Here is an 18,017-nt window from a genome sequence, read left to right as displayed (position 1 = left end):
TTTTCAAATACCCAGTCCTTGACTTGTATTCTTTTTTTGCTAAGTCAAACACCGCCTTTTCTATCATTTTATGTATACAAAAGAGGCCTGTGAAGTCTAGAGTGGCCTAACCCTAGGCATAACCAAATCGTTCACATTACCCACATCCAATTCACCATATCAGCTAATTGCCTGCCAGCTAGTCCTAAAACATATTGACCCTATTCCAGCCTCTGTGCCCACAGACCTCCTGTCGCGGTCACGCACGCCACCAACTTCACAGATTTTCAGGGAGGGCACTATGACAGTCACCCCCGCACCCCAGGTTTACGTTCTAGAGGGGGCATATCCGAGGTTGTCCGAATTTCTAACCTATTGACCTCTAGTATCACTTACCATCACAACAGGTAGTATTATTGACCTCTACTATACTCTAGTATCACACACATAACCCACACCCAATTCATTTTGATGTATAACATTGTATAACAAATTTAACAAAATTGTTATATTGTGTTTCCGTTAAGTTTAAATGGACACTGTAATTCATTAAGTTTACGAACTTACACTTCTGATAAAAAGAAGAATCAGGAAAAATAATTGACATGAGGGTATTTAAGAACATCAAGAAGGGGTCACTTTAATTTTTCATTATTTCGAAAATGCACATTTTTATACGCCCACACGTAAGATGGGCGTATATTGTAATCACCCCGTCGGTCCGTCCGTGCGTCCGTGCGTCCGTTCACATTTGGCTCGTGCTCACTCTACAGGCTACAGTTCTTTATGGATTCTTTTGATTTTTATTTTGTATGTCAATGTCATTACGAAGATGATCCCTATTGATTTTCGTGATGATCGGATAATTTTTCACCGAAATATCGTGTCTGACTTGATGTTTTTCTCTATTAGCTATATTGTGCAACTCGTGCTCACTCTACAGGCTACACTTTTTTTTACAGATTCTTTTGATTTTTGTTTTGTGTGTCAATGTCATTATGAAGATGATCCCTATTGATTTTCGTGATAATCGGATAATTTTTCACCGAAATATCGTGTCTGACTTGACGTTTTACTCTATGAGCTATATTGTGCAACTCGTGCTCACTCTACAGGCTACAATTCTTTACGGATTCTTTTGATTTTTATCTTGTGTGCCAATGTTATTATGAAGATGATCCCTATTGATTTTCGTGATGATCGGATAATTTTTCACGGAAATATCCTGTCTGACTTGACGTTTACTCTATTAGTTATATTGTGCAACTCGTGCTCACTCTACAGGCTACAGTTCTTTACGGATTCTTTTGGTTTTTATTTTGTGTGCCAATGTTATTATGAAGATGATCCCTATTGGTTTTCGTGATGATCGGATAATTTTTCACGGAAATATCCTGTCTGACTTGACGTTTTTCTCTATTAGCTATATTGTGCAACTTGTGCTCACTCTACAAGCTACAATTCTTTACATTCTTAGATTCTTTTGATTTTGTGTGTCAATGTCATTATGAAGATGGTAAATATATTGAATTTCATAATACTTACAATCAAAGCTATCTGTGGGCGTATGTTACCTTGCCTGGCAAGCCATATTTTAAAAATGATTGATGATTATTCGGCCTGATTCACATGCTTAGAATTCATTGCAAAATAGTTTGAGGTCGTTACCTGGTCGTTTTTCTACCCGGTTCCAGGTCGTTTCACGTTCATTGGTCGTTTCTTGGTCGTGGTCATTTCTGGTCGTTTCTGGTCGGTTCATGTTTAAGTAAGTACGTATGCTCAGGGTTTGGCCACTCTAAAAAAAAAAAACCCAAAAAACGGTGTTTGACTCAGAAAAAAAGGAATTTTTGAAAAAGCTTTAATTGGGACTCGATCCCGGGACCCTAAAGTTGCTAGGTAAGTGCGCATTTTCTATTCTATCAAAATGATCCTTACGAAAGAGATCGAAAGTGTAAGGATCATGGTGCTGTTTCGCTAAATCAGTCGCTAAAGGCATGGTACTATATATGCCCCCATTACTGCATCGCACCCCAAGCTCTTCCAATTGTGATATCGACACAAAGGTAATAATATGACTAAGTAATGTGTCTTGATTATTCACAGCAATTTTCAGACCGATCAGACAACCTGCACTATGTTATAATATCGGTCGCTAAAGCATCGCTGCATCGCACCCCGACAATTTGGTCGAAATGACTCGAGACTGAATGAATAGGCAAAGCAAGTACGACTAAACAAGAGTTACGTCCCACTGCCATTTCGCCATAATCAGGAAAAATTTATTTTAATGTCAGAGTGAAGACAAAACAGTAAAATACCCAAGAAATTCAGAAACACTGTTATCAAAAGATTAAATCTTAACAGTAGGTGAAGGTGAACCAAATCATCTAGTACTATATTGCATTGTGTTTCCTGTTTAGTGCTAATATACTGGCATCATGCCTGAGGATTCCAAGAAACTAATTTGTTTCATGGAGATACAAGATCTTTAACTCATTTAATATTCATAGCTGAAGTCAAAATGTATTAGTTAATTCATTATACATATATACAGCCTAACTTCATTAGAGAAAATAATTAGCAGACGTCTTGTAGAGAGTAAATGATACTAGCTGAAGCAGACATGTAACATAAAGTGGCCTCAACTCAGGTAGAAATTCCTTCAGTTGTAGCCATTATCAGAATTGGACAGCCATCGCCTTGCCATGATTTCTGCTAAATTTATCATCCTTATTAGTGTGCCAGCAGTGAGATTTTGTTGATTTGATACAATGTGTTATTGTAGACTCTTATAAGACAATTTATTAATAATTGTATAAATGTAATCGGCAGAAGGTACATTTGTGTGTATTTTATGAAAACCACTGATAATCTTCTGTGTTTATTCCAACCATTTGATTGATAGTCTTCAGATATAAAGGAACTATATTACATTAGTAAGGAATTCTTAGAAAATGTTGAAAAAGTTAATGGGATGGGTGAGTGTTTTTATTTTTTAAGGATGGATATTGTGTGGTTTTGATAGAAGGTAAATTATGTTAGTTCTGAAGATGATATATTTTTACTATGTACTTGTCATTTATGAGTTTTCCAGATTAATCTTGGAAAAAAGTTAAATGATTTTAATTCTTAATGCAAAAGCATGTACATGAACCACCATGTGATGGTGTTTATAACTTTGTAGCAAATTTTTCCTGTGTATTTTGGACTTCAACTCTTTGTTGGGTATTAGGTAGTGAGAACCGACACCGGTCCGATTCTAGGTAGCACTGACACAGGCATCAGAATTTTTCTTATCTTGACTAGGATTCGAACCCACGACACCTAATCACCTACCAGATGACTCAAACTTGCTACCAATTGAGCTATTCCACTTCCACATGGTTGGGATGATTTTAACCTTTTTTTTTTTTCATCTTTGGTCCTTACATTTGATAATGATTTTAAGGACATTGATTGGGTGTCGGTTCTAATCTTGGTTAGCATGTGGAAGTCTAGTGACCTTGAGTAAATCATCTTGATTATTTTGTTAAAACCTAGCTGTTAATGGGTACTGGTACTGAACCTTTTTCAAATAGTAATGGCCAACAATCAGCTGCTAGATATGATCCTTGAAAACCTAATTTATCTTATTTTTAGCTTTTTCTTCCATATTTAAATTCTAATTTAACTTTGATTCATCATAAGATCAGGAACATTTTTGAGAAGGTTTTGAAAATTAATCATGGTACATTAGTGAGTAATAGTGAACTGGGTGTGTGATTGAACAAATATGTTTTCTGTAAGTCTTGGTACTAATGCCAGGCTAGAGATGGAATCAGTGGTTTATTGAGATACTGACATATCATTTCTTTTTATCACTTCTGAGCTTTACAACTTGAAAATCAACTGTTATTATATTTTTCCATGTTTGTCTATTTTCAGAGTGACAGGAATGCTGGTTTCCTGAGAGCAGCTCTGGACGGTAATTTAAATGAAGTATCAAAATATTTGAAGGGATCTACAGATATAAACACCAGCAATCAGGTAATAAACCATAGAATCAAGTTTTCCAGCCCATTAAGACACAACCAAATTTCTTAAATATGATTGAAGGTTGGACTTGTAGCCAATTTGAATCAGATGACCTTGAATGTAGCAAAACGACATACCTATTACAATCACAATCCAACATTGTAGTCTGACTGGAAAGTCACAAGAATATGTGAGAGTAGCTGTGGACTGGCATTGTGACAGTAGAGTTTTTCATGCGTTTTGGTGGATTATTGATGCCAGGCCTATATATATCTTAGGGATACCTCAATGCAATGCTGTAGGGCCAGTTTTTTCCAATGCCTTTGGTTTAAGAATCATGTTTCTCAATTCAGAAAGGTGTTGCTTCTCCAAACACTCCCACTTAATCTATATCAATTCAAAAATTCATCAGTCTTGATAGTTCATGCATCACACAAAAACAGCTGGGAGTTGAAGAACCAACTATTAATAGCACTGGCTGTAGTATCAGTATTTTTTGACTAGCAGATGACAATCCAACTCACTAGGGATTGAGCTTTTTCAATGCTACAATTTGGTTAAAGTACTGCAACTATTACTGTTGTTGAAATGGATATGCCTTTCGTTCATAGCCCTTGTTCTTCCATACCTTCCAATTTTGTTTTTAGGGCAACTCGTCCATTACAGGCTCAGTGGTCACAAATTTTGACAGATCATGTCAGGTAACTTTGAGTTGCTGGAAGATATCTGAAGTTAGGAATCTGTATGATGTTTGTTTTATGTGGTCTTAAAATTCATGATGATGATGTACACTTTATTTTATATGTTTGGAATTATGCTAATACAATATTTAATATCATTTAATACAAAAATACTAAAATTAATTGCAATATAAAAATGATTTTATTTTTTTTATTTCAGAAGGGCCTCAATGCACTTCATCTTGCTTCGAAAGAGGGACACTTCAAGATTGTTACAGAGTTATTGGCAAGTGGTGCAAATGTAGAGGCTGCCACAAAGGTATGTATTGTGTTTCCTGTCTGCAATTTCCTGCCTCTTTTATTGTCTGCTGCTATTGTTATGTTAAACTGTCTACATGAAAACATTTTGGCAATATTTTATCTTAAGGATAACAGACTTAAGTACCCTGTCTTCCATCTGGTTCATGGATTATCCATTTCCATTTACAAGCCCTTTGATTCGCGTCTGCACATAAATGAATAAAAAAGGTTATAGTTGAACTTGAATGGTTGTTCTAAACTCTCATTCAAGTGCACTGCCATTATTGAATTGAAAATATTGTGCCCAGTTTATTAGTTGTGACAGCTTTTCTAAAGAAATCCAAGCTTTCCATTATTTTCTTATGCAGAATATGAAAAGAGATTTTGTGAGACATTTTGAATAGATTAGGTCATAAAAAGGATTAGTTACATTCTTAAGATATTTTATAATAGTCAGTTAATTCAGGTATAATGTAATATGTAATTGGATAAGGTTTTTTTTCAAGCAAAAAATAGGTCAAAACTATGGTGGCCTATATACGACAAAATTGTTATTTCTAATTTTGAATTATAAACTTTGATTTTTATTTTAAAACTTTGATTTTTATTTAACAACTTGATTTTTCACCTTTGTGGTATGTTTATAGATTGTGTAAAGCATCTCAATGGCATTCCGTGTATAATAAGAGCTGATAGAGGCACAGAAAATGTTAAAATTGAAGCACTTCAAAAGACTCTTAGCGATTTGAATGAAAATGCTGGTGCAAATATTTCTTTATGCAAATCAGCGCATTGAAAGTTTCTAGAAAGTTTACTGACCGGGGAGCAGCCAAAGGCCCGAGCTTTGTCTTTAGTGCAACACTTTGATGAATGGTCACAAATTTTGACAGATCATGTCAGGTAACTTTGAGTTGCTGGAAGGTATCTGAAGTTAGGAACAACTGTATTCTATGATGTTTGTTTTATCTTAAAATTCATGATGATGATATACACTTTATTTTATATGTTTGGAATTATGCCAATACAATGTTTAATATCATTTAATACAAAAATATTAGAATTCATTGCAATATAAAAAAGGTTTTGTTTTATTTCAGAATGGTCTCAATGCACTTCATTTTGCCACGAAAGAGGGACACATCAAGATTGTTACAGAGTTATTGGCAAGAGGTGCAAATGTGGAGGCTGCCACAAAGGTATGTATTCTGTTTCCTGTCTGCAATTTCCTGCCTCTTTTATTGTCTGCTGCTATTGTTATATTGAACTGTCTACATGAAAACATCTTGGCAATATTTTACCTAAAAAATGTTTATCGAAGATTGTTAATTTTCAGTACAAATTATGAATTTTGTATACAAATGTTAATTTTCAATGACAAATGTTGAATTAAGTGTGCAAATTAAGAGATAAGAATTTAGAAATAAGAATTAAGAAACAGCAATGAAGAACGTTGAATAAAAAGCCATTCAGCCTTCCATATATATCTAGAATTCGAGATGCCTAGTTTATTTATACAGTTATAAGCTGTTGAAAACATTCCAGAATTCTTACTGAAATGGATTGTAGGCTGAATTGAGAAGACTGGTCCTTCCTCACATCCAGTTATAAATCTAAGAACGTTCATTAAGTTGATATTTGTATGTCTTCCACCTGAAGAAAATGACAAACAAAATTGATAATAAAATAGAATTAATGTTAATTAGTATATATATAACAACACCGTTTGCAATTACAGTCGTAACATCCCTCATTTGAGGCGGTCAAATAAATTTAACTATTGGTGTTTTTAATGATTAATTTATGTATTCTACAGTAAAAAGACAATATATGAACTGAAAGACTCTTGAATTGATACCTCATGCCTGATCATGTGACCGACCTGACTGACCAGGGAAAATTCTGCCTTCTAATTTGTTATTTATGAGGTAATGGCAGCTTTGGTATTTAATGTTCCTCATTCTCAAATTCATTCACATCCAATAACATTTGAAAAACTAACTAACATTAGAGAGTTATCAATTCTGATATATTATAATTTTTTGGACTTTGTAACAAGAAACCTGTAATTTGAAAATAATTCCATCAACCTACGAAAGAATTTATCAGCTTCCCACGCTTTCTAGTAGAATAACTCAACGCAGGATTTCAATAACGCTACAAGATTATTGATCAATTTCCCAGAATTTTCATGGCAAATATCTCCATGGTTCCACTATCAGGGAAACCATTTAGAACAAAAATCAAATCTGAATTTGTTTAAAGGTTTCTTAAAGAGTAATTACTCAACTAGCTGTGAGTTTCAATTTAATTTGGAAACTTTCGATCTCAGCATTGATATATTCTGCGGATGATGCCATTGATTCCAATGGCACCATGACCTAATGTCTGGAGCTTTTTCTTAGAAATTTCAACTCAATCTGACATGCCTTGACCTTCAGAACATTTTCAAGACATTTTTTTTTCATAGCGTTAAAATGAATTATTTTATTTTTGAATTTAAAGTGGAAAAGTTTGATTCATTTTGAGAAAAATTTACCAATTGTTTTTAATTCTTTTTTCAGAAAGGAAACAATAGTTTGCACGTTGCTGCATTGGCAGGTCATGAAGAGATTGTGAATATTTTAGTTGATAATAATGCCAAGGTTAATGTCCAATCTCAGGTAAGGACAGTTAAACCTTGCGGGAAATTAAATTGTTATCAATCAAAGCTGTAAGCAAGTGTTTTTGATACACAATTAAACCAGAAATCATGATTATCCAACTATTTCTATTATGAAAAGAAAAAGTATTCTAAACAGATATACTTTGAAATATACCCATTTTAAGCCCTCAATGTGTCTCCAATTGTTTCAATGAGAGTTTTCATGTTTTGAGATTAGATTAGTAGGTCAAATTCATTGATAAATCACATTAATAATCTATATTGACCACAATGGGATACCAAACATACTTTCACAATTAGAGAGTTCTGTTTATACAAACTGTTATCTGTGTCTGTTGTAAATCTAATTTTATCATTAAATATATTAGGAATGACATTGTGGTTCAATATGTCCACATGAGAGGTCCAAAGTTTTGACAGTGGTCATTGAGATAGAAATGTAAAGGAATACCAAGTTTAAAGATTATTGTGTTGTATTTTCAGGCCGGTTTCACACCACTGTACATGGCGGCACAAGAAGGACATTCCGAAGTAGTCAGGTTTCTATTGGCTAATGGGGCTAGCCTAAGCTTGGCCACTGAGGTGAGTACTTGATTGTTTATATACATTCGATCAAATCCTAATGAAGTTGTACTTGTTTCTTTGTTATGTTTTCTCTGTCTCTTGTCCTCTGTGATGAGTTCTAACCATCCAAGTTGTTCTCAGTAGAATATTGACCAGATAGCTTTGTTTCATAATTTTTATCCATAGAGTTGATAGCAAGAAGATTAAGCTAATGCTGCTGTCCTGGCAAAATTTTCCTCATTTGCACATTTCAAGACGATTGCTCAAATAGATTCAAACGTCAAATTTAATTTCACAAAAATTTTATGAATTATAATAATAAGTTCACCATGATTCTGTGAGGGAGGTTATTTTGGTGGGTGGTGGGAGAGTTTGTTCCATGAGATGAGGATCTTTCTTTGACTTTCTCCATCTGAATCATTTCGATCCAAGATTCCATGTGTTTTGTCCCTTCCAGGATGGATTCACTCCACTATCTGTGGCACAACAACAAGGTCATGAAAAGGTTGTCAGTGTTTTATTGGAACATGATACAAAAGGTAAAGTGAGATTACCAGCACTTCATATTGCTGCTAAAAAAGATGACGTCAAATCAGCCGCTTTACTTCTACAAAATGAACAAAACAACTTCAACACACAAACAAAGTTGAGTTTATCTTGAATAAGGTTAAAATCTTGATGATGATGTACTTGAATTATTTTTCAGAATGGACTGACTCCATTAGGCCATTAGGTGATCATGTGGATTGTGCTAGACAAAGCACAAGTTGATGATGTCACAGTGGTAAGTTGAGTTTTTTACAGGTTATAATTCAAAGCAATGAATCATACTATCTTCTATTGTGTTCGAGATGTATGGTTGGGAAACACGAGCAATAGTGGATAAGAAGGCTATCTATTTGCAGATAGCATGATGGTCATAGGGTTGTGGTACAATCTTTGTAGACTGAGCAATAGTCTTTCTAATTCTATAACTTTCATGGCAAAACATTTCAGACAAAACCTTGCGTCTATGATGTTATCTATCCGTAAATTGTTCGTCTACATTAAAAATTATGGTCTGTAAAAATGTTTCAGTTGAACCAAGCAATAAGTCGACAAGTTGTGAGCAACATTTCCAAATGATCTTAATTTTACTGAACTTGTCTGTAAAACGAGGAATCAGTCGATAAAGACTTCGGCCATCGGTAAAACCGATTGGTTAACAGAAAGATCTTACATATATAATGTAATTGGTAAACTTTTTCTTTACATTCTACAGTAAAAGTAATTTTGTTCTTTGTTAAGTATACGATATTTCATCCCTGAGCGCTGGATCAAATGACCTATGTTTATTTTGCAGGTAAAAACGACAATTTGTCACTAGAATATCACTCTATTCATCAGAAACGGACATTATCCACCTAAAAGAAATCTGGCTGCACCGATGCTGTTACGTTCAATTCCATGTGTGCTGAAAAAATAGTAGATGCAGACAGAATTCAAATGGAAAAAGATGGGAAAATTGGGGCAGAATTAGAACAGACAGAACCTGTTCAGAACTCTTCAATCGAGCGTCACCCGGGTGTTCTACGGGTGTCCTGGACGAGAAAAAATAGAGGTATAATCCCCAACTTCTCGCATAAAGTTGTAAATATATACTCTGAATATGTCAATAATAGACACGCTCATCACCTTATTAATTTCATTTTGTGACTATTGTATTTCTTGTTGTATTCCAATGAATTCATTCGCCCCCAATGGTGATGGCTCAAAGGGTTGGATTCATTTCATTTCATTTTCAAAGGGTTGGATGTCGAAATAAAGCTAACACTCTTAACGCCATGAAATGCTTTTCAAAAATATTTTTGCTTCATTGACATCTATTAAAAATGCTGTATGTCGCTATTATCAAATATATCAACCAATTTTCAGAACAAAGTTTTATCAATACGCAACAAAGTGTTCTTTCATTTCATATGCAGAAAGCATATCTGTGAAAAGGCTGTAACCCTTTTTTGAGTTAACCTAAGTTGACTTTTATTAAACACAGAAAGTTACCACAAGATTAACCATAGGTCTTTATGTCCCAGTAGGAGGTTTTTTGAAAATTCTTTATTTGCCAAGTCCAACAATGTTTTTTTATCAATTTAAGTATACACAACAGGTCTGTGAAAAGGGATAAGCCTTGCAATCCTCATTGCCTTTGCCACATTTTAATTCACTTGGGAGCCACTCTCGAGAAGGGTAAAACTTGTATTTTGAGCTATTTAAGGGTTAGGGTGCTCTGAGATAAAACTAAATAAATTTACAAAATAAAACTGGAGGAAAATATTTGCAACATTATATTAGAATTTTATTCAAATTCAACATGATATTATAAACAACTTTCAAGAAATAACATTTACTTCTATAAAAGCACTAAAAAACTTATTAATTTTGCAAGATTTTTTTTTTCTCTAGATTTTGATGTATCTTATTTAATAAGCAATACAGCATATACAGTTCATACAAAGTGGTTTGTTGTAGTATAATAACACTTTACAAGCTCTAAAAATATACAAACTTGGTATTTCAATTCTTTTATGATATCAAATAAAAGTAAATCTGCATGCTACTTCTTTATCATTCATTTAGAGAAAGTACATTGTAAATCATACATACTTATTTTTTTTAATAATGTTATTAAAGGGATTGTAAAGAGGACTTCAAAATTTTTTATGTGTTTTGGGGACACTAATATCATTGATTTGCACCATTCCAATTTTTCATCAGATATCTGTGGTTCTTACAATTCAACTAAAACTATGCCTTATTTGACAACACTATTGCAAAAGCTGCTTTTGATATGCAAAGGTCGTTAACAATAGTGACGTCATAAAACGCAAACTAAGATAAAGCATTCTAATCAAGCTGAAAAGTTTTTAAAATTCCTATGGCTTGTTTTGTTTAAGTATACAAATTATCAGTTGTCACATTTTCTATTTTATAAAACAATAACATCAAGTATGGCATAACATTAAAATATTTAATAAATCTTTCTCTTTTTATTTCCTTTTTGTAGTGGAGAGAGTTAAAGTATCATTGAAATTAAGAATTCACCGGTTTTGATTTAAAAAATATTAACATGGAATAAACATTAAAACATTTTCAAAGGGATTGTAAAGTGGTTATCTTAATTTTCTATGTGTATCAGGGACAGCATCAATGTGATTTGCACCATTCCTATTTTCAATCAGATGTCTGTGGTTCCTGCAATTCCACTACATCTAATTATTTGATGACGTCACTAACTGCAAAGGGCCTTATGAGACAGCATATTTTGTGATTAGTGACATCATCAATCACTTCATTTTTGTGGAACTGCAGGAACCACAGATGTCTGACTGAAAATTAGAATGGTGCAAATTGATGCTAACAGTGTCCCCGATACACATAAAAAATTGAGAAAACCTCTTTACAGTCTCTTTCAGATTTTAAAGATAGTTAAATATAAGACTAGTAAGATTTCATTGAGTTATTTTTTTTTAACATACTGATTATCTTGAGATAAGTTTTGAATTGTTGCAAAAGCAAGTAAATTTGTTTTTCTTTGATAAATACGCTGAACAATAAAGTGATGAATATACTCTTATTGGTCAATGTTGAGAATTAAAATTTTAATATCAATTTAAGAGGTAGTATACCTTTAAAGATCTTGGCCACTACTGTTACTTCCAGGCATACATCTTAACCTATGAATAAAGCACCATATCATAAAGTACATAAAAACAACAAATTCCAAAGACTTCTTGGAATAAAATACTCTTCCCGTTCACCTCTTCAGCACAATTTACCTCGAATGAAATATCTGAACCACACAGCAACATTTATGTTTCTCAAAATTTTCTTGGTTGATCATTCTTTTCTTTGTAATTTTTCTTTAGCTTTCAAGCGTTTTGATAAGTCATTCATCAACTGGATACTCAATTCATAAAGAAAGAATCCAGCCACAAGAACAGAGCTAAAACCAACTGCACAAAGTCCAACAAGAAGTAAGGCACCACCTAAAAACAGGGTGGCTAAAGTTAACATAGTTCCTGGAAATAGAAACAGATGTGCTCATAAGTTCTTACCGGAATTCAATTGATTGTTCTGTGCCCCTGTTTCAAAGACTTCGCATGGATGGAAATAATAACCTACTGGAGCTAAATTATGACTACTTGTATATTTGATTCTTTCTTGATTTACAATACCTTTTCTTGCCAAGACAACTATTTTTAGTCATACTACATACTATTTTATTTTCTAAGAGTTTCATCGTATTTTGTACCTTTTAGTACATGAATAACTTTAAAATATGTCATACGAGTGAGTAAATATGAGAAACAAATGCAACTAACCTTCTATCAGAACAAAACCAGTCACACCCAAAAACATACTTCCACAAACAAATGTCACAAAACATATTATTGGTATACTGCATAATGTTAACAAAACTACACTAAATACTGTAACTACCGGATGACTGAATGTGAACTCTTTGATTGTGTTTAGTTTCTGCTTCACTTCAAAATAATCACTCAGGGCATGTAGCACAGCTGATATCTGATCTTCATCTTCATATATTGAGCCCATTTTCGCCTTACCAGCACTAGGTTTGTCCCTGCGAAAATTCAAGTGATTGTTATATTAATGCTCACAGACAACATTAAGGCCTACTTTGATTAGACAATCTGATGTTAAAACACCTTGCAACTTTAGAGGAGGGATAGACCCAAACTCCACCTCATAAAACAGGAAACGTTTTTTCTGACCCTATTCCATTCGACAACTGTCAAATTTGTTACCAGAGGTTTGGAATTAAATAGTCTAGAAGTAGAGTAGTAAAGAGAGGCAGATGTGTCAGGCGAATCAAGTTAATCAACATTAACTGAACCCAATCTAAGACTATCATTAGCTTACTATAGTAAGTTATTAGTAAAGTAGTATCATAGTTATAATTACTGTAATTTACATATTATATTAGGTGGGTAGTGTTATGTTGACACGGTAGGGCTATGCCTTATACTAGTTGATTTTATTGGTGGCAATTATAACCTAAAATAAAAATCAAGTTCGTTTCCGGAAATCAGATATTTTGACAAATGCTGAATTGCCAAATTATTTATTGAAGTACTTTTTAGATAGGGCCTGATCACCAGATGGGGAAAAAATGATTTGAGTGGTTCGTAAAATTTGAATCCCCGTGTGTAGGACAAAATTTATTGGGATTGTTCTTTATTGAATCTAGACTATGATCTAGGTCTCACTTTAGTCTAAGATTTTATGCTATTCTGTCAACACTTTATCAAGATAAGACAACTCTTGTTTGACGTTTTGTCGATCCTGTGAAGAATGACACTCATCGTTTCAGAATTGTTTTATGAAATTCATATTACTTTCAGCCCAATAATTCGTTTGTAAATAAATTGATTATATTGATTCTTTCCATAAATGAAATCAAGAACTTGATTAAAAAGTGTTTTACGTACCGGTAGTGTAACATTGGCCTAATCCTTGCTTTGAGTTTGACTGAGAATGTGATAAAAAGAATATCCATTTGGAAATTTATTACTAGGCCTATAAAAATACACAGACTAAGAGGAAGGTTTTCATTTCTACCGTTCAATGGGTGATTTTTATGTACAAAGAAAATGAGTTAATTTTATTTACACTATAAAGTGTAAAATCATATAACATTTATTTTTCTATGGGCTCAAAGACAATTTACTGAAGTATCATCATTACAACCAGGATCTTTTAATAATTTGATAGACCCACAGACAATGGAAACTAATTAACAAACATTGAAACATTAATTCAGGGCTAGCAATGATAGAGCTTGTATCAGCCCTTCATTGCGATTAATGGCCAAGATATCTCTTGATCTCTGACTGTAAGAAATTGTGCATAAAATTAATGAAACTTGTTAATTTCTATTATTCAGGTAAAAGATGTCACGTTATGACGTGGAAAAGTTTGTTCCACAACCAGACCAAGAATTGATATGTTGTATTTGTACCAATGTACTGGACGAACCAATGGAAAGTCCTTGTCGTCATGTCTTTTGTAAAATTTGTATTGAAACCTGGTTAAATAATCGTAGCACTTGTCCAACATGCCGATTTACCGTAACCAATGGAGACCTAAAACCAGTTCTACCCTTGGTCAGAAATATGCTGAATAAATTAACACTGATATGTGATTTCTCTGATAATGGCTGTAAAGATTTGGTACTCTTAGAAAAATACCAGAACCACATAAAAGCCTGTGATTATGAAAAAGTTGTCTGTAGATATCCTAAATGTGCTTTATCTATGTTACGTAAGCTAATTAAGACACACGAAGAAGAAGAATGTAAATATCGGGAAATTATATGTCAAAAAGACTGTGGATTAAAGATTGCTGTAAATTCTGTTGAAACGCATGACTGTCTGAAGGCACTGAAAGCATTCTGCGAGAGTAAGTATTGAAATAGTCTATTGATACTTCATCAAATCCTAAATCACATGTTCGCATAATGCCTGTTTGTTTAAGAGATAAAAGGTAGTATTATTAGGAAAATCCAGAACTTGAATGGTTCCTGTTATTCTGAAATGAAGACATTGTCATAATCTTGTTAAGAAGTCGAAAGTAGGGAAAATCAAAGAAGCTCTATGTTTTGAATCCTTAAAGATTACAGTTCTGTCTATATTTGTAAGCAACAAAATGTCAGATTTTAATCGGGGAAAAAATGATAAAAATTTTATCTGTTTGCATCCATGATTGATAATCATTGTCTTGATTTATTTTTTCAGAAAAAGATAAAGAAACAGAAATCCTTAAGGGTGAGTTACTGGAACTAAAAAATATGTTTGTAAAATTAAAAGAAGATGTAATGAAATTTAGAAAAGAAGAGATTAGACAAAGAAATAATTCATGGGAATCCAGTTCAAGTTCCAGTCAGGATAGTATGTTTAGTGAAATTGGCTGGCACAGATCTAGATCACCATCAAGAAGTCCCTATAATTCACTATTAAACCAATTACTGAATTCATCTAGGAGTCAATCTCGCAGTAGGAGCAGAAGCAGAAGCAGAAGCAGAAGTAGGTCTCGTAGCAGATCTCTGTCTCGTACTTCATCAAGGAGTAGAAGTTCAACTCGACATTCAAGCTATTCTCCAAGTCCAAGAATATCTCTGTATTCATCTGGATCATCAGTTGATTCTTTTCCCTTGCGTCAACGAGACCGTGATGAGCAGGAGGCAATTTTAAACAGTATCAATTTGGCATCGGATAGTGTTTCTTTAATTGATAGGAATTTAAACAGAGCACAAGATCTTTTGATCACAGTCAATAACCCAGTGCCCATAGTGAAATGTGTACAATGCGATGAATTACAAGAAAATTGTCAATGTGATCATTACAGTGTTGTTCATTCAGATGCCGAACATTCTGAATCGGGAGGATATTCTGAGGGACCCTCTCTGACATCTTTTGCAGAAGAAGGACAATTTTCTTCTGACAATGATAATCCAGATCAAAATTTATCTGAAGATAATGTAACCAATGATGAATCACTGCATAGCAGAAGAGGCAGAAGCTCTTCAGAAGAACACAGCAATGACAGTTATAGTCCTACTCCGGTTGAAGGTCAAACGTTCTCTGTCAGTTATAACCCAACACCCTTAAACCAGTCTCCAGCTATCTCTCCAGGTCGTACACAAAGACCCAGCAGTCTTTCATACCCACTAGTGGTTGATTTGAACTCATGGTCAGCGCCAGTTGACACAGTTAATAGCATTGATCCAAACTCTGTAATAGGAAGACCTGCTTCAAGAACTGATCCAAGTTACAGTCCAAGGTGCAGTCCAAGATCTCACTCAAGGTCGACATGTTCAAGTCCAGTAAGTGAGCGTAGTTGTTCAAGATCTCCTGTGCGGAACGTAAGCTACTATACTAGTGAATCTGAAATCATAAATCCAGATGACAGATCTGCTAGACATTCATCACATTCACCAGGACCAAGTTACAGCCAATCGCCATACAGGACTTGCTCTAGTTCCAACTCTGACTCCAGTCCTGCTAGGCCTCGTAATACATGGTCAGGGAAAAGAAAATACTCTAGAAGCCCTGATGCTAGCCCATCATCAAGAAGCGACAGTCCAAATTCTTCAGTGTCTGGCCCATGTTACAGAGAATCAGATAAGACAGACACTGATTTCAATCGTTATTTTAATGACTCTTTCAGAGCAGAAAAGAGGCAAAGGATTCATAGTGATGCAAGTTTCAGTCCGTCTGCTTGGTCTCCAAGGCGTGACTTTGTTACTGATTTTAAATCTAAATATCAGCACAAAATTAATGAAGGTGCATCAACTTCAAGTCAACAGTCAGATTTTGCAACAAATCAACATCACTATCAAAATGATTACAAAGACACAAGTAATGAGGATACTGACAATGAGCGAAGGATGTCCAAAAAATCCAAAAGAAAAGCAAGTGGTAAAAAACGCAAAAGATCCAAAAAGAGATCATATTCCAATGACTTGAATGATATATCTGGTAATGAACGAGAACACGACACAACTGTATCCAAACCCAAATTAAAAAGTGTAGTTGGACTTTATACACCTACCAAACCTAATAATAAGAATTTTAAGTTTATTTTACGCAAAGCTAATGGCGAGCTGATGTCCTCAGAAAGTTCTGATGACTCAAATTAAAGATAAACCAGTAATTATACCTCAGGCTTTTTGGTGATTTTTGAGTGAATTGGAAAATCAGTTTGAAAGTAGTAAGTTGGCTTTGATAGAAATATTAGGCTTTGTATGTTAACATTGTATATAAACGCACTTCCCTCCCAGAAATTTCAACAGAAAATGATGCAAAAGTTTAGCCAAAGATTTTCCTCATATTCAGAATATGTTTACTGTTGAATCTGATAACTCAATTTTGTTTTACTGATCAGAAACATTTTACTGAAAACTGATGAAAATAAACTTTTTCAGACCAAGAATTATGGAATATTTAATTTTGGAAAAGTTTATTTTTTATGATTTTAACGACTTCAACTTAAGCCACTTTGTCACTTGGTTTGTGAATTTGACATCCTTTCAGAGTGTCCACATAACTATTAGTATCTTTAATATAAGCTTATTTATTTTATTATACTTTTTTTTTGTTAATCATTTCTTTAGATAATAATCTAAATAATATTTGGCACCAGACTGGAACCTCATATAATTCAGGAAGAACCTGAAGGAGATTGTCTTTAGTTTTAGGCTGCAGAACTATAACATTTTGTGTAGTAATATATAATAATATATTTAAATAAAGGCTAAAGATGTTGATGTATCATATATCTTTACATTCAAGTGCTTATATATGTGAGTAAAGACATCTTAACTAATGCTAAAAGGCAACAAAAAGAGGCAGTAGATTCTTAAATAAGTGTATTAACCACATTACACATGTAACTGCCATTTTCTGTTAAGTTGTATCAGTATGTTCACCAGTGATGTTTGACTGTTGACTTTCTGTATTTTATTGGATACTATAATGTGATAATAATTTGTATATTGCTTGGTTTGAATAATTTTCTAATATAACTTTGTATTTCTTTATTTTCTTTCCATCATCTCTCTATTAGTTCAGGTTGTCACAGTTTTTCAGAAAACGGGATTGAATGAGTAAATTTCAATGAGTCCCATAATGGCATTGATGGTTCCTATGTTGAAGCAGCCATTTACTTAAGATTAAGATTAAGATACTATATAGGCCTACTAGTAGAAGATCTTGTCAAAATTTTACCCGAAATCTTCAGAGACGATAGGTGCCATA

General features: G+C 33.7%; 3 protein-coding genes across 3 annotated transcripts; 2 read left to right on the top strand and 1 right to left on the bottom strand.

Annotated features, from left to right (window-relative positions):
• The first annotated feature begins 3,900 nt into the window (after positions 1–3,900).
• Positions 3,901–10,140, top strand: LOTGIDRAFT_196169 (hypothetical protein). The gene is made up of 8 exons (XM_009066083.1): positions 3,901–4,005; positions 6,071–6,169; positions 6,787–6,898; positions 7,535–7,633; positions 8,119–8,217; positions 8,657–8,738; positions 8,906–8,983; positions 9,542–10,140. Exon 8 carries the CDS (start codon positions 9,646–9,648, stop codon positions 9,892–9,894), a length of 249 nt encoding a protein of 82 aa, XP_009064331.1. The 5' UTR covers positions 3,901–4,005; positions 6,071–6,169; positions 6,787–6,898; positions 7,535–7,633; positions 8,119–8,217; positions 8,657–8,738; positions 8,906–8,983; positions 9,542–9,645; the 3' UTR covers positions 9,895–10,140.
• A 1,684-nt stretch (positions 10,141–11,824) lies between these two features.
• On the bottom strand, positions 11,825–13,290 carry LOTGIDRAFT_235994 (hypothetical protein). The gene is made up of 3 exons (XM_009066082.1): positions 13,175–13,290; positions 12,561–12,823; positions 11,825–12,257 (listed from the first exon to the last, which is right to left on the bottom strand). Coding segments are annotated over exons 1-3 (447 nt in total). The 5' UTR covers positions 13,177–13,290; the 3' UTR covers positions 11,825–12,075.
• Positions 13,291–14,153: 863 nt separating this feature from the next.
• On the top strand, positions 14,154–14,672 carry LOTGIDRAFT_131348 (hypothetical protein; the record flags this gene model as incomplete). Its single annotated transcript, XM_009066081.1, has 1 exon — positions 14,154–14,672. The coding sequence occupies one exon, from the start codon at positions 14,154–14,156 to the stop codon at positions 14,670–14,672; it is 519 nt and encodes a 172-aa protein (XP_009064329.1).
• Between the last annotated feature and the right edge of the window lie 3,345 nt (positions 14,673–18,017).

Source organism: Lottia gigantea, assembly GCF_000327385.1.
Source record: "Lottia gigantea unplaced genomic scaffold LOTGIsca_73, whole genome shotgun sequence".
Taxonomy (NCBI): domain Eukaryota; kingdom Metazoa; phylum Mollusca; class Gastropoda; family Lottiidae; genus Lottia; species Lottia gigantea.
This window is presented reverse-complemented; position numbering and strand designations above follow the sequence as displayed.

Excerpts from the sequence above, each read along its gene's own strand:
- LOTGIDRAFT_235994 (XM_009066082.1), bottom strand. Across the intron at positions 12,258-12,560 it reads TGGTTTTGTTCTGATAGAAG|GAACTATGTTAACTTTAGCC; the intron begins GTTAGTTGCATT and ends TTCTATTTCCAG.
- LOTGIDRAFT_196169 (XM_009066083.1), top strand. The coding sequence starts at position 9,646 with ATGTGTGCTGAAAAAATAGTAGATGCAGACAGAATTCAAATGGAAAAA.